At 38.0% G+C, this 26,133-nt stretch overlaps 1 protein-coding gene across 11 annotated transcripts in view; it reads left to right on the top strand.

The window, feature by feature from the left end:
* Positions 1 to 14,391, top strand: part of ERC2 (ELKS/RAB6-interacting/CAST family member 2) — a 490,267-nt gene extending 475,876 nt beyond the window's left edge. For all 11 annotated transcript variants that reach the window (XR_009726824.1, XR_009726822.1, XR_009726820.1 and 8 more), the window contains one exon: positions 11,366 to 14,391. Coding sequence is in view for 1 of the 11 variants with exons in the window: in XM_061362415.1 (XP_061218399.1) it covers positions 11,366 to 11,425 (60 nt within the window). In the remaining 10 variants the exon portion in view is untranslated. The remainder of the gene's footprint in view (positions 1 to 11,365) is intronic.
* The last annotated feature ends 11,742 nt before the right edge of the window (positions 14,392 to 26,133 follow it).

Here is a 26,133-nt window from a genome sequence, read left to right as displayed (position 1 = left end):
GATAGGCCACTGAAAATGAATAGAGAGCACAGGAAAGACTAGAAAAAAGATGATGAGGATGATACAGATTTCAAATTGTTTTTATGTAAAGAGAGGCTATTGCGATATAATTCTTCCATTTGGAAATATTTGTGATCTTATGAATTGCACAAAAAAAAATCCTGGGTTTTTTTGTTGTTTTTTATATGATTGTTAATTGTTAAAAGCTATTCCTGGCTTAATCAATTAGTTTTAATGATAAAACAACTGATACTACAGTTAGGGTATATGCTACAACAGTTGGCTTGTTCAAAAGCATGAGTAGCTTAGACAAATTAATAAAAATTTAGTTTAATTTCACCTGGGCAAATGTTTGTAAGACCAAGATTTTATAATCAAAAAAATGCAGTGAAACCATGTTCTTTGACATATTTATTGCATTTTATATTCTAGCCCTCATGATATAGTACACTAAAATATTAAATCATGGTCCAGATGTGCTTTTTTTGCTGAACTTCACATCTTTGTGTCCAGTTCTGCTGTTTCACTGTGACACATATGCAGAGTGTATAAATATGAATATGGAGATGTACATAGCAGTGGTGACCTATATTATATTTTTAAGGCCACATAGAAAATGAGGCAAGACATGCAAGTGTGAGGAAAAAATCAGGAAGTTTAGAATTAAAATGGGCTGGATAATTTTATCGTATTTAGAATGCATAATGAGAAAGTAGAATGTGTTGGCAAATTCCCTTTTCTCTTCTTGAATTAGAGTACAGGAAGAACAGTTTCTGGAAATTGGTCCTGAAACTATTTTGTCTTTCTTGTAACATAATTGTTTCAGTGGGAAAGACTTTTTTGAAGTACCATTTTTGTTGCTTCTCCCTCTAAAATTAATGGGGGAATGAACAAGTTTTGTAGTGCCATTGTTATTTTTTTTTTCCAAGTTGTTTCTGAGTTAAGTTCCACTCTGAAAATTACTTTTTCCTCAGTGGGGTTGACATATATGTGCAAGCACAGGAAGGGTATCTTCTGGGGGGAGTTCTGCTTTTAATTAGCAAATTGTTATCCTCAAAAATGTTTTTGTGAATTACTGTTCTTGTTTTCTTTTGTTCCGACTAACAGAACTGCAATATGCACATAAAGTAAATGGTGATGATACCACACAATTCCCATCTATAGTCCAATACCACCACTCAGCAATGAGTTGGTCATGACTTGCCAACAGAGACTGATGGAGTCTACTACATTCACTACTGCAGAGAATGGAACAAAAAGAGTGGGGAGAAATAAAGCTTAAACAAGCAGAAAAATAAAGGAAAAAAGTAGATAAGGTCTGTGGACAGTTGGAATGCAAGATTGAGAGGGGAAAGAAAATGGGAGGGGAAATAGATGTTCTCTAGCGAAAAATACTATTTAGTCTAAGTTGTGATTAACAATAGAATGTAGTGATTATTTTTGCTCATAAATTTACTGATCTAGTTTAATTGCAATGCATCTTTTTTTTTTTTTATAAATGCATCAAGTAGAAAATGTTGCCCTTGTAATTTTATATGATTTCATAATGAAGTTCATACTTTTAGTTGTATATGTTTACCTGTCATTTGACACTTGCACGGAAGGTCTGAGTATCTCCTTTGGAAATCTTGCAATCTAAGCCTCTGACCTCGCTAACTCTTACACTCTTGCATGCTTTTGAGTTCATAATTGGTTAAAAAGATGGTGTTTGAAGATTGGGGGGCAAGCTTTTGCCTAAACAAGTTGCTTATTGCTATTTTATTATTTCCCTTTATGCAGTAGTCATTATTATTGGTATGCTGATAACTGTGGGTCTTCAATCTGCAAGGCATATTATATGCATGCCCTTAGTAACAGGGTAGCCTGTAAGGTCCCTTTCAGGATAGACTCTTAAGCAGATTCTTTATGTTAGGTGCACATTTAAGTCTCACTTAGAGTAAAAATTAAAACATATGCATATATACTTAACAGAGCTGGTCCCCAAGTCTTCCCTACCAGGCACTGAGAAATGCGTGGGCAGACCCATAATTGTGGAGAAGCTCATAATATTGGGGCCTAAAGTATAAAAATTATTGCATAATTAGACCACACAAGTTAGATTTCAAAATGCTGCATGTTGCTTGGATGGGTATTTAAAAAATAAGTAGCTGTCGAGCATGTATGGTCATGTTCAAACTGCCACACACAGTCATTGTAATGCTTCAGCAGCTCGAGGAGTTTTAAGTGGATCCAGCATTGGTCTTAACTTCAAATAGATCAAACCCACTAACACTTACCTTTGTTGCGTCTCTTTCTTCTTGACCTTAAAAGATGGAACTGTAAATATCACACTTCACTTTTATGAGTAGGTTCATATCATGAACCATGTAAAATAAATAATATTTAGGATCATTTGGAGGGGAAGAAGATGAAAGTATATCTTATGTACTGTAAAACAGGCTTCGGTATATAACAAAACTCTGAGCTATCCTTTGGCGTATTGATTTCTTTTATGTTGTTATTAATATAATAATCATATCTCAAAATGGCCTCCACAGCACAATCAGTATTTAAATATAACTGATAGGATAACTTTAAAGAGTACAGGGCTATTAACTAGCAGAACAACCTAGTGAAATGGCATGTTAATGGTTTACCTAAATTCTGAAGTATAGATAGGGACATAGAGTAGTTGGTACGAATATTCAGATCCACAGAGCAGTACTCTGAAGCTCATTAGTTTATTCTCAGCTTTAGAAGATAGACAATCTGAAGTGATTAGAAAAGCAGATGCAAGCCATTAGATGCATCTTTATTAATGTTCATATTATTACTTAGTTAAGAAAAAGATAATCCTAGCAAACTTCTGCCAGTTTACTAGAGTCATCTGCCCTAAGGACACCATGCTGTGCCCAGCACTTCCAAGAAGACTTATCCTCTGTAGCCAAGAATCTAGCCTTTTCCTAAGGGAAGAAACAGGCACACACATAAAATACCTCAAACCTGCACTCAACCCTCACCACCTTCTTCCTCCCAACTCCATCCAGCCTTTGGGTACTTCAAAAGAAGGAGTACAGCCCTTCTATGCCTGCTTGTTGGCTGGAATGCTTTGCGACTAAACGTCCTCACCACAACCACCACATTTATTAATATTTACTCTGGTAAAACATCTCATAACCAATATGCTTCTAACAACAGAGTGTGGTGACAGCCACAGTAACTAGAGTTATCCAAGCACAACAGCCAGCCAATTTTAGTTATTAAATATTGACTGACTCTGGTAGGATGCATGAGGTGAAAACCAAGTCATACTCCCTACAACCAGACAAACATATATGAGATTCTAAGAATTTCCTTCTAGTCCCAGACTATCAGCAAATCTGAAAAGATGAGGGGGGGGGGGGGGGGAAGTCCTACAAATTCTATAAATTCCACTCATCCAGAGAAAAGCCACAGCTATGACCTTGCTTGGCTCAGGCAAACTCTTAAGAACAGTAAAGAAACACTCCTTCATCACTAGTGGCCAAAGAAAGTATGCGCTTTCCCTTTGACATCATTTTTGTCCCTGCAAAAGGAGTGGCTGGACATTTCTGTTGATCAGCAAGTCGGAACTGACTGAACCTTCAGCAGCGCAGCCAGCAGCAGTGAGCTGGGTGCACCCGAAGGGTGGCTACGCCTGAGCAAAAACCCTGTTACCTCACCCATGGAGAAACAGGGGAGGGCACCAGGGAAATGCCTGTGGACAGAGAGAACAAAAGTTTGCCAACCCCTTCCCTCCTTCAGCTGTGACCTGTCTTTATCATCCTCTGCACACTCTGCACATTTAACCTCTTACATAAGCTTTAGCTCATTTGGGAATGAGAGCAGCGGCAGCACGTAACAGGCTCGAGAGAGAGAAAAATGTTTCAGATGCATAAGTGTTCAGCCAGCTCGTCATTTGCTCCGTATCTTCAGGCTGGTAACTCCTGGCAGTGATGAATCTGCGGGGATTTACAAATCATGGGACCACAATGTGGTTTTACAAGGCAAACAGAACTTTCAGAGCTCAGGGACGATGAGCATCCTTATCATCGTGCCATGGAAACCTTGCACTGTTCCCTGATAAAAGTGTAGTCCTTAGGGAGATGGGGGGGGTATTCTTCTAATTTGTATTTTGTGTTAGGGTTTATAATTTAAATCTAACCCTCAATTATATCAGTAATTTCTCTTTCCATTAATTTAATTAATCTTTCTTGTCCATTTCACAAGCCAGTCTTTAATATCTGAATTAAATACATGTTTTATCTTAAAGAAATGAAAAAAAAATAAGAGCGTTGGGGAGTGTTGATTTAAATAAGTGGATGCTCATGAGTGAAACTTACCCCAGCTGATATTTTAGTGGGTTCAAGTTTTCTGTCTTCATTTTGCAATTAATTTCTGGCCACAGAGATTTCTCTATTCAGTGAAAATTTTCTAAGAGAAAACAACATCTTGAGGTTTCATTTAAAAAATAATTAAACAAAACATGCAGCAAATTGCAATTAAATTTCAGTTAACAAAATGCAAAAATACACCCAACCTCCATCTGCCAAAAATAAATAGTTTGAAAAGTAATTTCACATCCCTGACAATGACGACTGTGTTTATGACATATTTCTGGTGCCATATTCCGCTCTCCTATCACTGCCAGCTTGCGTCCAGTATTTAGAAATAAAACAGAAACACACTGAACTTGCTGAACTAGATGTTGCCACACTGCAACTCTAATGGGCTTAGTGACCACAACCTACAGGGCCCAGAATGTGTCAACAGCAAAAAGGCCAACCTCAATCACTGTCTGTGCTTTTACAAAGTTGTTACATGTTTAATTCTTTGCAGCTTAGTTCTCCTGCTGTTTTGGCTGCTCAGAACCAAGGCTCATATATTGCAGCAGCCTTCTGTACCTCATATAATGCCACAAAGGTCCCAGCAGGAGACCTTTCACTGGAGCAGACAAGCCACAGGCTAGGGCAAACAGGGCATCACAACTTCCTAATAAGATGACTTATTAGATTGGGGGCTTGACACAGCTTTTATTTAACCACTTCTTTTCCTAGCACCAGAAACATGAACTGTCTGTCTGCTTGGAGCACAGCAAGTGATCTGTGGATTTGCCACAAGCACTGCCCCAGGCATTCAATCCAGTCTGTAAGTAAACCAGGGTTTGTGGTGCCATCTTTATCACTGTAACAATGCAATAATTTTGCCCTTAATGCTGGATTTCCAGCCACACGATTTTTTTTATTATATTAATGCTTTCCCACTGGGTTGGTCACTGCCTATTCAGGACTTTGAATGGGCTTCTGGCGGGCTGGCAGTGAACGGGTTAAACTGCTGAAAAGGTAGGATCAGTTTCCTGCCTGCACTTGCAATGGCCTAAGGCAGTGCCTGCTGTTCAGGAGTTAGAGAGAGTGCCTTGCCTTGTCCCAGGTGGCAGACAGGCAAACCATGTTATTAAGAAGCAGAGATCGCAAAACCTTGATCTTCAAAAAAGGCCCCTAATTAGTCCCTAGCATGAGAATAAATGGCATTCCACATCAACAAGGATGAAAAAGGTTCCCTTGAATTTCATTAAGTAATCTCTGCTATTGTCAGTTTTTAGGATCACATTGGGAACTCTTGTTGTTTGAACCACTTTACCCAAGAGCTCTTCTTTATTTATCACTACTGTTTAATTTAAATTAAAAAAACCCAAGAAGTCTTAATGGTCTCACATGCTGCATCTTAAGTCATAAATGTCTTGATGAAGAAATCTGTGCCCTGTGCTGCTGAGTCACTGCCGCCCCTGTGAGCAGCAATCAGGTCTGCAGGAGTTGATGGAAATTCTTCCATCATCTTCAATATGCTCCAGCTCAGCCCGTTGAAGAGTGCCAGTCTGAAGCCACCCTTAACATTTACCATATCCCTCTTTTTAATTTGGTGTGAAAGTGACAGATTGACAAATATGTGCTGAGTTTTCTCATATTTCTGAAGAGCTTTGATTTGGACTAGACTTGTTTTATGAAAAGAAAAATTTTATTAAAAAAATACCCCAAAATGTCTTTAAAGTCATATATCACTTGTCTAATTTTGATTTATAAACATTCCCAGTAGAGAAGGAATCCTTGTCCAAATAGTCTCAAGGTTCATAAACTTCATCTAATTTTATCATATAATTGTACAGTAGTTTTCAAGGACTCTTACTCTATAGAGGGCTTAAATCCATTTGATTTTATTCATCCCAGTGGTATTTGCTTTTATCCCTGACAGAGATTAAAAATTCTGGCATTATAGCAATATGGAAAGTTCATCACATTCATGCAGTGATTCTACCACCAGCTGCAGATCCTTCTGAAGTTTACTGTCTAATGAATTTAAAACATAAATAGCAACAAATGGGATAAATAATTCCTTTGCCAGGATTGGAACAAAGTTAGTTTTGTCTGTATAAATAACTTTCTATGCTGATGCTTTTTTGTGAACCTTTCAATATTTAATTAAATTACACAGTTTCTGGATCTTTCTTTTAAAGTATATTTAATTCATGTATTTACCACTTTTAAGCTTTATTGTAAGTAACTATAAGTCATTGAAAAAGTAAAAAGAAAATTTCTTCTACTTTTACACTACCTAAGAATATATTTTCTAGCCTCTAAGAAATACACCTCAGAATTGCTTATTCAAAATCAGTAAGTTATCATTATCAGGGAAATTTTGTGTTATTACGATTTTGTAAACTAGATTTGAAAGGATTACTGCACTGAGAGCAGAGCAGGACACATTTGCCTAGGTGTACCTGCATGCAGCCAGACAGCTGCAGATCTCCCAGGTAACATTTCCTCAAGTGGAGTTTTTAAGAATGACTAAAATTTGTTCTCCTCCAAGCAGGGTGTTTACTTTCTGTGTTCAGTGTTCTCCAGATAATGTGCAGTGCTGCGCTTACCGCTCGAATCAAGAAACTTCCTTTAGCATTACTTTAACCTGTGGGCTTTATTGATTTGAGATGCAAGAAATTGTATGCCAAAAATTTGGTTATTTTAGCTAGTTCTAAACAAGAAAGACTAACATCAGTTTTGACAACAAACAAAACCAGGTTTTGTTCTATCAGTTATGTTTAAAAGATTCCTATTTCAAACCAAACACAACTTGTGGTTATTCTGTCAGATATTTATATAGCCACTGGGGCGCCATAGTTATGCACCGCATACATCATTGTATTTTTAAAATGTACTTAATGAACATTTTTTTCTTTTCTGGTAACTACTTCATTGCCTTAAATGAATGCATTCCAATAGAATTTGTAACAAATGAGCACTTTGTGTTTGCATTAATGCCAAACACGTTTAACAAATTTTTAACAAGGAACACTGGCAAAAAGCCAAACTCCTAGAGGGACACTGAAGGAATGCTATAAATTTAAACTAGATTTTACCTTTTCACTCGGCTCAACAAGTGTCTTAGGTGTCTTTGGCATCTCAGCATTAAAAGTTTTCTGTGTAGGTTAGATAGAACTTTACATCTTAATTATTTCTCTTCTTGGCCCTCCTCACTAGGGATTTTCACGTTGATATAACAGGCTTTAATAGGTTACTTTAATCTTTAGAAAGCAAGAGGTGAGGGTTTATTCTTTCCATGAGAGTTAGGCCAGGGGGAAGTAGCAAAACCAGTGTTTATTATTGGGACTGTAATGACAGAGAATTTCAAATAGCACATATCATGCCATTTTCATATACTATGTCAAGAGAACCGTACAGCAATGAGCACTCCAGCAGATCTGTGCTGAGTTGCAAATATCTGGACTGTGATCATGTTTGCAACTGTACTTCAGGGACAGGGGGAAAGCAGCCTGCAGTGCTCCCACTGGCCCAAGCTCTGGGCTCACACAGAAGCCACGAACAGATTTTTGGCTGAATCAAACATCTGGGGGGATTCTGCAGTTGTTAAGTTATGCCCACATGGCACATGTCATTACAGGCCTTGGGAATCACCCAGTCTATAATACATGTTCGTATTAAAAGTGTTACAAGTAGCTCCACAAACCACATGCTTGCTCTTTACTTGTAACTTAATATATTAATTTAATTTTTACTATGTTATTTCACTTTTAATCAAATGCAGGAACTGAAAAATAATAATACTTAGCACTCATCCAAGGCTATTAAGGCACATTACAAACATTAAGCCTTGCAAATTCCTGTGAGGCGCTTGATGTTTATCCCTGCTATAGCAAAGAGCAAGTTAGGCACAGAAAAATTATGCAACTTTTTCCTTAGTCACACAAAAGCTAGTGGCAGGGACAGAATTCATAACAGTACCATGCCAGGGCTTTGTCTTACTTAACTGAGTCATTTTTTCCATGGTTTTGCACAGACAAAAGTAAAACTGGAGAATGCTTTCTTTTTTCTTCATGTCATTTGGACTTTGTTGTTGCAAAAGAGGCAGGTAAGTTCTAGGAGGTCACTTGAGAAAGACTTTGAGTTACAGCCTTATTTTTTAAATACTACATTTCAGTCTAGTGGCTTGTTTCCAGAAAATTAAATAATTCCCCATCATTTGTTGGTACTATGCTTGCAGTAAGGATGAATGAGTCTAGGGAAGGAAACTTAGGAATTCATCCTGACACATTTTTAAAAGATGTCACATTATAATGCAGATGCCTTTTCATAGATTAAGGAGCAGAAATAGCCTAACAGGTTTTCATTAATGATATCCTTCTCTGCTAACATTTGGTCAGATACCCATTCCCTGCAATAAAGTGGCTATTCCCTCTCCTTCTGACTCACTAATTACCATATCAGTTGTTGGCCTTTTATGTAGGTACCATGTGTAACAGGTTAGGAGAGGGCAATTTAAGCCTATGTGAATGGGTATCTGTTTTTGTATCTGGGTGCTTGTTGCAAACATTTGGAAAGCATATGGAGCATAATGGACATTAACCCAGATGTCAAAAATAGCCTGCATTTTACTACTGTTATTAAACAGTTTCCCCTTTAACCCCTTTGTGTTTACCCACCCTCTCCAGCTTGTTTCTGCAAATCACTGCTGAGAGGAAAGGATTGGAGGTAAAAAGTAGTAATCAGGCAGGTGTCTTTATCCAAAGGAAAAACAATCTGAATAAATATTTGTGGGCTACTACACTTTTATATCTTCACATCCTTCTGCTGTTTTCAGTGACTGGTATCTAATGGACTGTCAGAGGTGCCAAACTCATACGACATTAATTTCAGATGGAGCACTGCTGAATCTCAGGCCCAATGTATGTTACCAAATTTTATTTCTGTTTTAGAGGTTCAGTACCTATACCAAGTACAGCATTGAAGAAACAAATATAAATTTAATTTACTCAACCTCAGTTGGTATTTGACAGCAATATCCTTTTATATATTTATTTGGCTTACTCAAGAAATACTTTGCATTTCCTACCTGCGGTGAACAAGTTTTGGTTACACTTCCAATACATCTATGGTTTCCTGATGAATGGGTAGGTTGATTAAGCAGATGGGGCTTATTCAGGGGTTTCATTCTATAGTAAAACCCCAACAAAAATTTGGGGAGCAAGCCAGAGAGAGATTGTATTTTGTGATTTGTTGCTGTTCCTCAGATTGGACATTTGATCGTGGGTTCTTATTTTTAAGAGCATAAATGAGTGTTAATTGCAAAGGAACTTAGCTTGTAAAATACCAAGTATATTGAAGATTTGCTGTGATTATGTTTCAGTGAACCTGTTAAAATTAGACTTTTTTGTGCTACAGTTTTTGGAATGTATTCCCTCGTTAATTTATATGGGTGCTTCCTATGCCTATGTGTCTCTCTGAATAATGTTTAAACACTCAGCGCACAAAAGAATGGGAGCTATGCACTGCTCACAAAACGTAATGCATGCTCTGACTTACAGTTTTCATAAAAAGTTTGCAAAGATTTTATGTGCCAGAACTAGTAACATGATCTACTTTAGGAACTCCCTGGCTTTCCAGCTCTGCAGAAGTCATTTTTTCTCCATTCAAGGGCCAGATCCCAAACCCGTTAAAGTCAGTGGGAACCCTTCCATGTTTCAGTGGGGTTTGGATTAGTCCCTAAGTGTTTTAACCAGAGGAACTGTACCAACCTCCCATTAGAAAAGTAGAAATACTCATCTGTTTATATTATATAAACTATTATATGTACTTCCCATGAAGACATGAACTTTTAAATTGGGATTTAAAGTCATTTGCAAGTTTATCCTGTAAACCATGCTTCACTCACTGAATAATTACACTGATAAATATTAAATTCTAGAATTTTAAGGGCCATTTTATTCAACTAGTTCTATTTACAAAACAGAACAATTTATTCAGCTGTATAACAAAATTGTAAGCATTCTATGGCATTTCCTTTTCATAAAATTGGATGATTCAAGAGTTTCTAAGGTTACATAAATGCAAGGGCAATAACAGAGAATCCCATGCATTGCATTTCCACTTTTCTAGAAACAAACTCAGTGGATAAATGAACAACTGCCCTGTAAAGGAATCATTTAATTCCTCCCACTTATGTGATACACAAATGATGTGAATAAGACTACTTCATTGCTCTCTGTTGAAGAATACTGTGCCATTTGCTTGCAGTAGAACTAGTTAACAATAAAAATCATTCAGGCCTCACTCCATAGTCACAGTCAGACACGAAGCCTCATTCAAAGCCCATGTCAAACAGGAAGACTCTTTCCACTGACTAACTTGGGCTTACACAAGTTACTTCTCAAAGTCTGCTAGACTTCAGCAAAGGCAGCCAAGCCATAAAGAGCAACAGTCACTGATTTCTGACTTCATAGCCGAAAAACTCATAACTGATTGTTGTGTATTTTAACTTTTATAAATCTGAGATTCTTGTATCCATAAAGCCTTTTTCCACTGTTTTTTAAATTAAAGAAGACTTGAAGAGCTTAAAATACAGAAATAAAATGTTTCTTTCAGTACCTTACGTGTTGGGGAGTTGCTAGAGGTAGTACATATCCCTACCTGCTATCATCAATGGATGATTCTTTTGGTTTCCAAATAAAAATACTTAGTTTTATTAATAGCATTTCCAATTCAAGCTATTGTGCTTATAGATAAGATCAGAAAACTCACCATTTAGAGTCACGAGCACAACAGAATTTCACATCTTTGAAATTTAAAATCTTTCTCATTTAGGGGAGATCTTGTCATACAAACTGGCTGTAAAACTAACTGGCACCCTATAATTGCCACATAAGTGGGTTCAAATCAAATGTAAATCCTTACTTAACCCTTAGTCCATAGAAAAGTAATATATCCACTGGTGTCTATGAGAAGCTTGATTAGATGAGGACTAGGATGTTTTGTATGCTTCAATCATGTTATTAATTTAAATATTTTGTTCTCTTGTACAGTTGTCAGAGGAACTAATGAAAGAGGAAGAAAGAAAATGTAGCGCTGGAAGGCAACAATGATAATCTATTGCACTGGATCTCCAAATGTAACCGCGATATCCAGGAGAAGGATCACAGATGCAGAAAATGAATGCAGAGGTTGATATCTAATGAAATGCTGCATTAATTGGCATTTTCTCCATTATTTCTTGTAGTCTACTATGAAATTAGATACTTTGGAAAACAAGAAGGTGACTCAACCAGAAATCATAAGAGCTTAATTTCTGTCTTTAATGAGTCTTGCAACTTATTTTGTTTTTACAAAGAAACCATCTGTTCAGGTACTATAGTTTAATGAAGTTCAGTTAAACAGGTTATTTAACTAATTTTTTGTAAATTTATATTGATTTTAATAAGTAATTCCGATTCTCTTAAATGTGGTATCTGCATTTGCTGATTCTAAAGTATCAGTTCTGTTGCACTAGATTATCGAAGAGGTATTATTAAAATGCTGTATAAGGGTGTTGGCATTAATCTTACTCCAGTTAGATGCAGGCTTTTCCAAAAAATAAACTCCAATCCTTTACCCTCCTCTGTTTTCTTAGATCTACTGATAAAATATTAATAATAAAAAACCCAAAAAAACCCAAAACCAACCAACCAAAAAAACCAAACCAAAACCCCCAAAACATCGATAGTGTAACCGGTATTAAGCTCTGGGCCAGGTTGGAAATGAAATCAATTTTTGGTACTAATAACTGATAACAAAGATAACTTTATGAAAATATGGTGTGTGTCTCTGACAATGCATAGGACATCTAATTTGATCATAAGATTATATACAAGATGTATCTATTCCTGGATGGTAAAAGCTTGAGGCATATATAAATACATATGAATGTATATATATGGACATATAAACAAGGATGTGTCAACCTTTTACCATCCAAGTGCATACAGGTTTTCAACAGTAAAAGCTGGGACTCTAAAAAAAAAAAAAAAAAAGAAAAGAAAAAAAGAAAAAAACCCCAAAATAACAAAAATAAAGATGAGATTGCTGTGAATACAGTATATGCACTAGGTCTCTTGTAAATGAGGAACTGTTTGTTATTGTTTTCTACATTGAAAACCAGTCTCCAACATGGATCCCAATGAATCTTAGATGTTAAAGAAAGTACCAATGAACAAACAGCATTTAAAGGCTGTTTGTATAAAAAAAATAATAATTTAAAAAAACCAAATGTATCTAGTAAAATAAATGTAAAGCACATGCAAGGAAAAATAAAAAATGTGAAGTCATTACATTGAGTGAGAGATTATAACTGACACTCAAATCTCTACCACTTCTCAAGGAGAGGATCCTAATGATTCCATGAACATTTTCAGTCAGTCTAGCAAACGTGCACGTTTGCTGTTTTATTGAGGTATCTTTTTGTCCATGGAAGAAATGCTTCCATACTGATGGGAGTGGGAATTGAATATCTGCATTTTTAAAGGACAAACAATAAATTTAAGCATGGGTGGCCTTAATCCTTAGTAGTTTTTCTTTGCTGCTGTAAATGAGAGAAATCTAAATGGATACTCCTAAAGTCTTGCACTGAATTTAGAAAAATTATTTTTTGAACCTGTGGTGCAATTATCCCTAAACATCCTACATGAGCCATACATAGTAACCCCTTTCAAATTATTGTCTAGAGGTGATATTTTATTTAGTTGTACCATAATTCTCGGTGCAATCAAAGAGCAATTCATTCAAGCAGGAGTGTTGCTGGATGCTGGTGTCTTCAGTAAATAGAGTAAAATGCATAGAATTAGTATAGCGTAGATAATCCCAATTTCATTCATGTTTAAAAAGTTTGTCCTTTAACTATCAATGGCATTTTAGATCTTTGTTTTTGAAACAGCAAAGCTTTTGGCAGTTTATTTAGCACACATGACAAATGTTGCACTTGGAAACTCAGAGAACAAAACTAGTTTCTCATGACAAATTTGTTGTCATAGTAGGGGACAATCGTCAGTGTCTCTTACAATCAGGTCTCTACCTTAACTCTGCAACTGAATACTTGAAGTAGGAAATAAACTAGGGGGAAGTAGGGTCACAGATACAAAGCTGTATAGCTAGATATTTATATGTATGTGCCAATTTTGTCACAGGTATTATTTTAGGGGCATTTTTGCTCCACTCATGTTGGTAAGAGTATTGATGTAAACTTTCATCACAGCTTACAAGTTAGCCCCTAAAGAGGAAAACTTTGTCTAGCATTTCTTTTTTCTTCTTTCTTTTTTCCTTTTTCCCTTCTCATTTCATGTGATAACTGTGCTGTTTGGAGAAAATCTTTTCATATACTAAAATAGAATCTCGGGGTTTACAATAAACACTGTGATGTTGGGAAATATTTTATTTCAGCAATGTTTGGTAGGTTCCCCCCTTCCTCCTCTAAGTGTAAAGAAGCAAACCAACTTTTGGTTAACATTTAAAATTCTTACTATTATTTTAATGTGAGATCAGTCTTGTACTACACATTCTTTATTTCATTTAAATGTACAGTATGAATTTTGTATTTAATGGATTTTGTGTATCCAGTATGCACGTACCTGCACATTGACTTTCATTTGAAAGTGGGTTTCAATTTACTTTTTAAACAGTGTTTATGAAAAGACCTCAGATGTGTTAACACAAACTATATCTGCGATGTTTTTGTGTGTGTAGGGTGACGTTTGAATGTGATGTTCTGCAGCAATCGTCAATATTCCCTATTTACCTTAGATCCTCATTTGATAGCGCTTCTTGTAATAATTTTTTGAAGTGAGTGGCATGTTCTGGATTGTGATATTGATATATGGTTAAGGACATTGATATGAAACTAAGGAATTCCTAGAAATTACCAGTGGGCATGTATTAGACAGTCATTGTAATTTAATGTCTAGTAGAAGTGTAAAGTACCAAGGTATTTAGAGTTCATAACATTGTTATCATGTGTATGGGAAGTATTTAGTGTTGATCAGCTTGTTTATATTCATCAAATAAACTTGGTTTCTTTCTGAAATCAGTGTTGTGTCATTAAAAGTAGGTTTAATGACTGTAAGAAAATGTGTGAGAGATGTTTTCCACATGGTAAATCTATCACACTCCTTATTTCTCTAATTGCTACCATTCAAAGTAATTTATCTTCCTGTTGTTACTATCACATAAACTGTTTAAGAAAGCATAAAAAGGAAAATGTCTGCTAGGCCCCAGTCCCAGAAATGCTTACGAGCAACTTTGCTAAAGTGAGGAACCATTTTCTGGATTGGGCTCTTAGAGAGCAATATGCTTTTGAGTGGATTTCTAAAACATAATATTCTTGTGTGACCCTGTGTAATTGCATAGAAAATTACATTTTGTTTATGTACTTTACTGACCAAAAGCCATAAGGTGTGAAATTCTCTGCACAGTCAGCTCCTTTTTCAGCTGCCTGGTAAGTGGTTCCCCGTTTCCATTATGTTCACTTTTTTTAGAAAAGGAACTTTTGTTGAACAGGAATTTCTTACCTCATAGAACTCCCTGGACCAGCTCAGGGCACACACAGCAGGAGAATAAAAGGTAAGTAAGTACGCATTTTACTTAGGTTATTTAAAAACACACAGTCTCTTAGTTTTAAGCTCTGTTTCTTTACCTATAAATTAGTTTCTTGCTAAGGGAGTACTATGTACTAACATAGGATATTCAGTTTCACTTTTAACTACAGCTAAATATACATTTATTGTGTATTCTACTTATGCCTACTTAGCTTTGAGTTGCAATACTATCAGTTGAATAGCGGTTGCTTCTATCTTCTTCCTAGACCTGCACAGTTTTTCACAATGGCCTTGTTCTACATTCAGAGAGTACCCGTATTTGGGGACTCTAAATCCCACTCCACTGGAAACACACATTTTAAATTCTGTTTTCAGCATTAATCACTTCCTGTTTTAAAGGCAGCTCCTGCCTCCCTGCACAGGGAAGGGGACAGCACATGCCAACATGTCATGCTATGGACATAGGACAGCGGATTTGGAGAAACTGTAAAAGGTTCTTGAGCCCCATTTTCTGTAACGTTGTTTTCAGCAAGGAGTCCCCTCTTTCCTCTGTAGAAAGGGGGTGTGTGGGCTCCAGGGGAAGGGGCAGGACCAATGTGTTTGTGTCTGGTGGGTGCCTCAGAGGTGGGGAGCTCCTGAGAGGGCAGCTCTGGATGCAGGAACATCTCACCTCAAATTGAAGTTTGAGTTCATACAGTCAAGAGCTCCTCAGCCCTATAAGAGAGAGCCTGAATAAGGGTCAGCCTCTTCTGAGCTTGAGGTCTCTTCCTAAGAGAGCCAGCTTGTTCACTCCAGACTTAAGCCAAAGTAGCTTTAGGTTTGAGCATGCAAAAATATAAGCACTGGGAGACATTCAGGGGATGAAGCCATGTGTCAGCTTGCATTTCAAGCCAGCATGTTGGTTCAGACATACTCAGAGAGCCCCGAACAACTCTGTGCCAGCACAAGTTGGATAAAGCCAATTGCAGAATACCTACTGCATCTCCCAGTTTTTCACGCTGTGCTCCAAGACCAGGATTTGATCCTGGAAGAGCCATTCTAACTATGCACCCTGCGTCCTGCCCTATGCAGAAACCTGTCAGAAAGTAAAAAGCTTAGGTCCAAAAAACTGCATGACTGTATTTCACTTGTTGACACTGCTTCTCCAAAACACAAACCTTTCAATAACTAATGTATTAAATCATTCTAAATAAAGCCAAGTCAGCTCTAAATAAGTAATACATTTCCCATTATGAAGCCAGCAGGAACCCTGCATGTTGCCAGGGCATGATGTGACCCATATATGAAAAGGACAGCTAATGTGGGGCTGCTGTACAGATTTTTATCCTGTGAGATGGGTGACATTATTTCATGCTGCTAGTTTTTCAGACAAGACACCTCTTTTTCAAATGCACCTTTTCAAACAAGAGGCAATTTCTGCCTTCGCCAGCAGTAGCCCATGACACATCACTACAGAGCCTGTACGGCCTGGAGGCACAGGTGCAGCAGCAGCTCTGTTGAGAAGCCCACCCTTGATAGATGTAATTGCAGACTCAAGGACTGATTTTGTTTGGTTTTATGTTCCTTCCACTCTTTGCTCTTCAAAATTACTCCTTCTTCCGAATGAGACAATTCCTAAAACCATAGTGCCACAGATGCAGAGGAAGAGCTGGCAAAATGCCAGTGCATCCCAAAGACAATGTGTGTATCCCTTTGAAATTTGCACTTGAATTTGTGTTACAGATAGTTATACCGTATATTCCCACATAGCTACAAGCTTTAGGACAAATGCAAGAACTTTGAACTCATCCAGTTTCTAATGGAGGCGACTGTCCAACTTTGAAAAGGCCACACTTTTGGTACTCACCCCAGCAAGGCCCAGAGACAGCAGATGTTCTGGCAGCTGCAGGCTGCTTTGTGTTTGGGGAGCCAGGGCTGGAGGAGAGCAGCCAGCTCCCTCCAGATGGAGCAGACAGCAGAGAGGCGAGTGGGAGGCTGCACGAGGAAGTTGGATAGCTCCAGATAGCAAAGGACTGATGATGTGTGGCTCCACATCACCTAACCAACTTTTGAAAGGCTGAGCAAGAGAAATAAGAATCAGTCCACAGTTAACCTGAGTTCAGTAAGAATTCTTCTTGTCATGGGAAAATCGATAGAGAGGAAATATCTGTGCAGAATATATGATAATGTAGTATGGTAACTATTTTTTATTTTCCTCTCATTTGGACAAAGGCATTACTCACAAGTGAGTTATCCAGGTCTTGCCAAATATGTGGCTAAACAGTTATTATAGCAAATTACACCATCATCTAAACACCTCTGTTTTAGCTCTTAGTTGTCTTCTTTTGCAATAAGTTGTGGGTTTTTTTTTTTATGTTGATTATTGTTTTCTAATACTGCTGTATTTATTGCTTTTGTTACCATAGAAATAAGTACCACCATGAACAACACAAGGGTGAATAAGAGCATTTTCTGAATTTCATGATGAGAACACCCTTGTTAATGAAGACCTATATGGTTGGGTAGTTCTTAACATAGTTCTCAAGTCTATTGATTTGTGTCCTCATATGCATTTTATTATGGGCTTTATATTTCATTTTAAACTTCCAAAAATAAAGAAACCCAGCTGAAGTACACTTTTTTCTAAATGGCCAGATTTTGGTTAGAGGTTAACACAGGCCAAAAAAGAACACAGATCTGCCCTGGAGCTCTGATAGTTTTATTTTGTTTTGTTTTAATAAAAAGATCCTTATTACAATCCACTAAGGGTCATAGAAATGGGGTCATTACAAACCAGCTGTATTCCTGTCACACTCCTGCCCTCTGTACCTTCTCCTGTCTTAGATCAATCAAACGTATGAAAGCAGGATTGCTGTCAGTCATGATAATGTTGTGCATTAAGGGACTAATCAAAACTTTACTGCAGTGAACTGAAAGGCTATTGATTAAAGTAAGTTGCTTATTGTATCCTGCTTGCTTCTTTCTGGAGCAGATGTGTACATTTACAGGAGCATGGGCCAAACCATTTCCTTGATATATCAGAATTTGAGTTAAATGTAATTCAGATGAACAAACTGCCTGACTTTTTTAATGCTTTGTGATAAGAAAATACATCTTAGGTTTCATTAATGAAGTTCGCTTACAATGTATTTTATTTATAGCTGTCCTGACTGGGTTTCTAGGTCAGCACTCCTGTCAACTCTTAACACAGCCTCTCAATTATTTAGAGTGTCTCTGCATCATGCTTACTTATCTCATAGTATTTGTTATGACTGAATAAGTATCGTTCAACCCACAAGTTAGTCTGCTATTGCTATAGATAGATTTAGTATTGCCTAAGGGTGTAAAATGCATTATATTTAAGAAGTCTGTTTTCTAAAATTGGACCAATCTTTCAGTTGGGGTTACTACAGGAAAAAGAAGAGGCAACAACACCCCTCCACCCCCCAACATCTAATTCTGAGGGCTGCCCAGGTAGCCGCCTTCTAGAGGATTTGTTCCAATTCTGCTGCCATTCACCATGTCAGAGTTATTCTCACTGAAGCTAAACAACCAGTCTCCATATCTGAAAGCTGAAGGTTGTAAATCTCCCTTGTGAATGTTGCCTATGACAGGGGAGGAAAGACTTGCATAATTACCACTTGTACTTCCTCAGAGAACATGAGCTCAAGTCTAAAGCAGGGAGTTTGGTCAATAAAACATCAAGGTCTGAAAACTACAAGAAAAGACCTGTCCAGCTCATATGGTAAGGAATTTTTTCTTCGTTGTAAGAACATGAATATTTCAGTGAGAGTCTCTTCTTCAGACCTGAGTATTGTGCAGGTATTCTTCCTTTTTTTCTTCAAGGTTACCATCAGTATAAAAATTCACGGGTAAGTTATTTGAAATATCTTACAATCTTCCTTCTGTGTGAAGGGCAGTACACTGGATATAGTTATTCTGCTAAAATACAGAGAAATGTTTACTAATCTGACTACAGATGTCATTATATTCATTAGTGTCTTTGAAACCGGTTAAGAATTTAAAACCAGAGAGGAGTAGCACACTGTTTCCTTGAGTAATGCTATTTAAGTGAGTAAGGGGTATCAGTGCTTGGCATTTTTGGCTCTAATTGGCCAGATAGCTTACAGAAGAACACGGCTACTCATGTGAGCAACTTTTTATAGGACTTGGATCCTGAAATCAATTACAAACGCCTTTGGGGTAATGTGAATGCTCGTGGTCATACTGATACATTTTCATAGCAATCCTCGTCCTCATCTGTTCTCTACATAGATCGCAGGGAATGATTTCAGTTAAAAGGTTTATGCTTTGCTGCTGTTGTGTTTGCTTTTCTCCACTGCAGCCATAGGGGCGCACAGGTCTGATTTTTCTGCTTTCTGCAGCGCTTTGCACATTTTTTAGGTCTAAATTCCCTCACACACAAGTGTCATATGCAGTCTTTGAGAACTTCTTTTTGAAGGATCCTGTGATATTTTTCAGCTGCTCTGCCATCTTCTCTGGGGTGTACAGAGGACTTTCCACAAGCATGAGGCACCTAAAGTAAGACACCTGCTTCAGACTTGGATTACCTATGGGTCCATTCTGTGAATGAACTCTATATGAAAATGCTTTCCTTCCTTTACTTGCTGTGGGATTTGAATGTAATCAGCCTATTGCATGATAGAGACTGAAATACGGAAAACCTCACAAAATTTACCTAATGTCCATTAGGTTGCCATCGTTAGTGTCCCAAAGAAATCAGGAAATACTGAAATAGCTGTTTAGAAATGCTGGGTTTTTTTCAATGTTTCTTGCCTAGTCTGTTTGGCTCCATGGTTATTTTTCCCCTCTCACTTTTGAAATTCCAAATACAAATCATGATATATGCACATTTGTTAAACTCTGAGTGACTGCTGAGAAATTGCACTGAAGGGGCATTTTCTTCAACTGATCTGTTGGACCTTGACACCAGAGGGGGTTTGGAGAAGAATCTGGATTTCTTAGCAACACAGACATTAAGCTGCAGTCGGAAAATAAAGTAAATGAGATATATGAATCTAATAAGTCATAGGAAAGGAACAGCGCCTTGATGTGTAATAGCCTAGGTGTTTCACGAAGGTCAAACACCAGGCTAGTGGGACAAATTTCAAAATGCAGATGTTTTTATTTTGCTAAATTTCCTCCTATTTCCATATTCAAATAATTTCAAAGTTGCTGCCTTAAACTATGTTCCAAACAAAACGGCAGCTGAAGAGATAGTTTTGATGTTATACACATCCTACTTGCACCACAGGAATGAAGATGAAAAGGTCACTTCTTTCAAGTGCCACATCTCAGTACAATTTTGTAATTATGCTACACAGACAATATTAACAATTCTTTCTAAATACAGGATATCATCTTAAAATGAATACCAGATTTTTAGGAAGGGCTTTTTAACAAATATTTTAAAAATCTGATTTCACTTTGAATTAGCTTTCAAAATGCAGTCCAGATATATGTAAAGAATATAGAATGTAAATATATTTTTTAAGTACTACAGTATGTGAAATTTATCAATTGTTACATGCTTTGCTAATGCAGCAGAGTGAAGCTTAGTCTTAGATCAGATAGAATCTTTTAGATAAATCATTTATGACTAGATGACTTCTTATCCAAAAGTCAAATATGTGATCATTTACAGAGGTCACTGGCTGTATTCTGCTCTGTGTTCCATAATCAGCTGAAATAAACCCCAGGAGTCCCTCCTGATTGTATACTCACAGGGTCACAGTATAATAAAATACCGCTCAAATTGTATTTCAGACAAGGAATGATTTCCCCAAAACTATTCTAGTCTCAGGGACGGGACTGTCAATACTCATTCCAGTGCAAATGGCAAGTATAAAGTCCAGCATTATGAAGGGCAATACCCTGCCTACTTAGTGGCAAAAAGCCTTGCTGTGACATACATTTAACTATTGAAGTGACTTTTACAATGTATATTCTATACTTTCTTACAGTCAAGCTGCAACTTGTAGTTAAGGTACCTTTTTGATAAAGAGGAAAGGTACAAAGAAAATACTGAAAAACTTGAGTATATTCATTCTCCTGAGGAACACAAGCTGGTATTGTGGGATAGTGAAGAAACACTGCCAGCCTCTATTGAAATAGAGAATACCTTCATGATATCCTACTTGTGGTAATGAAGTCCTCACAATAACTTTATACTATATTGTCCAAAGAAAAAAAAAAGTCACAGGATGATGGAACTGCATGGAAATGCACTTCTGCTTGAAAAGCAGGTAGGATACCAGCCTCTGCATTATCCATCATTCTGGGGAAATACACATAGCTGATCATAAGAATGCAATAAATGTTCTGTATGACAAATCCTTAGAGAAATGAACGAGATTTTGTTTTCCTGTGGAGTTCACTTCAACTAGCAGTAGCTCAATACATGCACCTCTGTGCTGGGTAAGTCACCCAGTAAGCCTCAGACATTCTGGAAGGAAGTGTTTTATGAAAACATTAGGAAAAGAGCTGATTAAATAAAGAAAGGTTGCTAAATTGGCAACCTGTAATAAAGACAATTAGATAAACTGAAGTGAAATGATTATTATCAACCAATTAAGTGGCTACTTTTGTAGCTGTTCCCTTGCTTGGCTGCTTTGTTAAAAGTGGTATCATGGAGTCACCACTATGCTTTGAATTATAGGTTATTACTGACTGTTTGGGTAGATGAAATGCTGTGACCAGGACAGATGCCAATAAGGCAGGGCTGGGCAATTATTATAGCTGTTCAAAGCAGCACACTAGGCAGTAATGAGTACCTGTCATGCTCTCCCAGAAACAAAAATACAGCTACTTGATAAAAAAGCTTAGTGTTCTGTACTATTACAAAGAACAGAAGATCATGTCCCATGTCCATGGGACTGTCAGTTCCAACAGCACAGTAGGCGCTTGGATGGTTTTTCTCTGCCTTTGATGCAGAAGAAGAAGGGGAGTCACACATACGCAGGCTATGGATTTTGATGCCAGAAATTAGGTAGGCTGGAGTGGAGCAGAGGACTTGATGCAGAAGCCCTCATCCCCTTTGTGGCCAGGTCCTGCCTGGAGGCACAATACACTTTCCACCACAGTGGTCCTTTTTCTTCCAATTATACTACAAGCATTTTTTGTCAGGTAATTCCTCAAAAAGTGACAGTTACAGGCTCTAAACAGCAGAAGAGAATGACAGGTGGTCCATGATAAATCAATTTTCAACTTTTCAAGGCTGAGTTAGTGATTTTAGCAGGGGAAGCACTTGCTGTAAGTACCAGGTCTACACATACGGCCATTACACCTATTCTGTAAAGAAGCTTAATACTTACTCAGCCTGGTTCTATGCCTGTGCTATCAGCATATCCTCTTGTTATTCATGGGGGAAAACATTTGCACTGTCCATTTTCAAAAGTTTTCACGATTTTCATTTAAATTCAGGAAAATAATGTAGAACTAAAATGGCACCTTAATCATTCCATGAAAAAACAGAAACAGTGTCACCAGGGCAACAAGTCACAAGGTTTGTCTAATTAAACATTTAAAATCAAGAGTTCAAAACTAATGTAAACCTTAAATATCTTTCTAAAATGAGTTGTCAAGCAATCTTATATTCTAAATAAACTGGTAAGAATCAAGGTCAATTCACAAACTATTATGGAGCTTGAAAGATAGGGTTAAATGTATCAGTTGTGTTGCTCATGGTGCATAGATTGATAGCTATGTTGAGAATTATATTTGCTTTAAGCAGTCATGGACAAATATACATTGGCTTAGCTGTTACGACATATCTTTAGTGCTAAGGAAATGATGAATTAGCTCAGTAGTCTTTGAGATAAGTGTCATACAAGGGCTAACCAAGCTCCCTCCTCTCACTCTTAAACACGCCTTACTGATGACATGTGTGTGAAGATATTTCAAAGAAATGTTTAGTGGTATTTTGAGGTGAGAGTTTCAGACGCATCCACCTGCATTTCTCCTTGAGCTATGCAGACTTTAGGATCTAATATTGCTACAATTATAACTTCAATCATAATCTTCTAATCTTCTCAGAGGTGAGTAGCACTATTCAGTAGTGGACACAGCCCCAGGCAATCCCACATGGTTATGACCATGTCAGGAGTGGGTGTCAGTGGTCCATGCTCATGGGAAGGCTGTGATGCCCTTTCCTCTCTTCCTGTCCATTCATGGTCTGCTGGTTTGCCATTAGTAAGATCTCCTTGAGTCCTACTTGCCTGTGGGTCATGAGAATGGCACAGCAATCACACAGACCCATGAAGGTATGCCAGGCAGAAAACTGGATTAAAGAATTTCTTAAGACAGGAGTACCATCTTATACAGCCCAAGGAAGATGGTGAAACAAGTGGGGTGATGTACCACCCCACACCATATGCACAGCCCCAAACCACATCTCAGGCTGCCTGGGGTGTTTTAGCAGTGTAAATGGAGAGCAGCAGCAGTCTGCCTATAAAGATTATCTGTTTAAAGAGCAGATATCACCCCAGTGTGATCTGTCACCCTTACAGCTGGTGCTGAGCTGCTTCTGCCCTCTCTGCTGCTGCAGTTGGGAACCTGAAGCACAGCCGCAAGGCAGAGACCTGCATGTGAGAACAGGGCTGCTAAGGGCTGTTACACGTGAATGATACAGGCAGGCTGTGGAAAAATGCCTTGTCCGATCCTTTCCCTGTTATCTCCTGTGCTCTCTGTGGCTATGGCCTTCCATGCTTTGACTGTTCCGTGGCTGTCTGACGAAGAACCAAGAGACTGTGCTGGGCTATAGTCTGTATGACAAAGCTCCCTGCCTGGTCATCTCTGGAAAATGAACTCTCTGTGTGCCTTCGTGTGTGTGCATATTGGGGAGAGTTATGTTCAGGCCACTCAGAAGAAACATATAAGAGCCCTCCAGATTTTATGGGAGGTGCCTTTGGCCTCAGTGAAAGAAGGAACTGGTAGCATTAGGAGAGGGAAAGTACTCTGTTGTTAAGGAGTGGCGGTGGGATTGTTTATTTTTCCTCCCATAAACGTTTTTTTTAAGGTCCTAATGGAAACAAAGCAAAGTATTATTCCTCTAAAAGCACTATTCTTTAAGTAAACCAGACTCACTACTTGAAACATTCCAATGACATATGGTGGCAGCAGGGGGATGGCCGAGATGCAGATGGGAGAATACCACAGAGACAGAGATTCACAGCTTACAGGCAAAGGCACAAGGTACAAGGAGAGGAACACCTGCCCCAAGGAGAGGCAGGAGAGAGGACAAAACAGCAAACGCTTCTGGGGGCATAAAGTTACCCCTCTGATAAGTGAGTTCAACAACCTTGCTATTCCAGAGAGAAAACTAAAAAACATCAGAAGCTTTCCTTTCATGGTCTTTCACCCAGTGGGCATCCTGCTTCAACAGCTTTTAGAGCTACTTCCCATTTTTGTGAAGAATTTTCCTATCTATTTTACTTCATGACCCATCGCATACACATGTTGTACCTGGGCTGTGTTACCTGCAGTGGCAGCAAGGTCTAGCAGATCTCAGTAGGAGGGAATGAAAATAACTCACCTGTGTTTTGCACATTAAAAATGAGTCCACAACTGTCGGTCTCCCATTGATAATGTAGAAAAATACTGAGTGATTTGAGTGGGGTATTTGTTATGCAGTTCATTACCAGCAATAACAAATCTGTATAGTTATCGTCAAATATAAAATGGCATATTTTTTTTTCCTACAGACTTCCCAGGTTTGTAGATTGGTGTATTTACTAGAATCTGTGGCACTCCATTACACTGTAAGCTTTCCCCTCTTGCCTTCTGCTTCTTATTTGCGTCTAAGATTTGTCTTCACCTGGTAAAGATGGATGCTAATCTACACTCTATTTCTTCCTGTCTAGTGGTTATTGCTGCTCCCAAATATCCTGGCTTCTTTCATCATCATGATTTGGGAATTTGAGGAAGGGGAAGGGGACAGAGCGGGGGGGACGACATGATGAACATCCATACTCTTTTCTTGGTCTTGTACTCTCCTAACTTGTCAAAATTTCTTCATCAGTTAGGCAAGCTAAAAATATAAAATGGTTATTCAGAAAGAGAGCTTCCCATGCTATTTCTTGCCTATAGCGGCTAAGGATATAGGAAAAGAAAAATCATTGCAAGATTTGGCATAAAATTGTCGTCTTTGGCATTTCTTTTGTAGTTTAGCCATCTTTCAGATAACAGGGTGGTCCGCAGAAGAAAGCAACAGCATGTTTTAGGAAAGAAAACAGCCTTAGGAGAGTGTATGTATTTCAAGGCAAATGGATCTAAGTACCTCAGAGCTTAAAATAAAAAGCCATCCCTGTAGCCTATGTGCTGGTGGGCAGAATGCAGGTTACATGTTCAAAGCAACATGACGTATCTCCTCTGTCAAACGGTCGATATGGCAATGTATATGGCCCTCACCTAAAAAAAGGATATATGCAGACACACTATGCATAGTAACACCAAAGCAGCTGCAGATGGGCTTTGGCTTCACAAAATTTCAGTGCAGTATGTGTAATAATTTCTGTATTGTATATTCAAATGCCATGATGGACTAAAAAGACATAGGAAAATACCTTCTTCCCTCAAAAGTTCTGCTTCCCAAACAGATTCTTCATGATGAAAAACTGCCTATCAGCCTCTGACTGCATATATACCATTGGCCAAGGTGCAATGACAGAAATCACACAGCACTACATGTTAAAATGAACACATGCGTGCGATATGTAGATGAGACCACCCCTTTGCTAAAATGCATTACTCTGCAGAAAAATGGTAAGAACTAATCTAAAAGACCAAAAATTATTTCTGTCTTGCAGAGAATTGAAGAGCCATAGCAGATCTTTATCTCTGAAACCCTGCAGTGTTGCTGTACAGAGTTCTGCAGTTTGGACATTCAGCAGTATCTTTGCACTTCCTATTATATCACTCTGAGCACTTATTTTTTGTCTCCAAAGCCCGCTTCGACGTTGGCAGTACAGCAAACCAGATCAACTGTCTGGTCAACTTAAGAGCTCCATCGCCAGCAAACCTGGAAAACAAAAGCTTGGGCACCACAAATGCCTGTAACACTGTCACTGCTTCTCCCTCCTGCCCCCTCCAGCTTCACCCAGCTGTTTTAAATAGCGAGGAGAAATTAAAATTCTTAAAGCCTTGCAGGATGTTTGGATTTCTGCCCTTTATTTCCACTTCCATGAGCCACAGCTTGAAAATTTGCCCGTGATTTATAAATTCCCTGTTCAGTT

The sequence above is a fragment of the Neopsephotus bourkii genome, unplaced genomic scaffold (genome assembly GCF_033783945.1).
Source record: "Neopsephotus bourkii isolate Nb327-2 ecotype Australia unplaced genomic scaffold, CSIRO-AGI_Nbou_v1 NB_1120, whole genome shotgun sequence".
Classification (NCBI taxonomy): Eukaryota; Metazoa; Chordata; class Aves; order Psittaciformes; family Psittacidae; genus Neopsephotus; species Neopsephotus bourkii.
The sequence above is the reverse complement of the archived record's forward strand: the minus strand, read 5'-3'. Positions and strand labels throughout refer to the sequence as shown.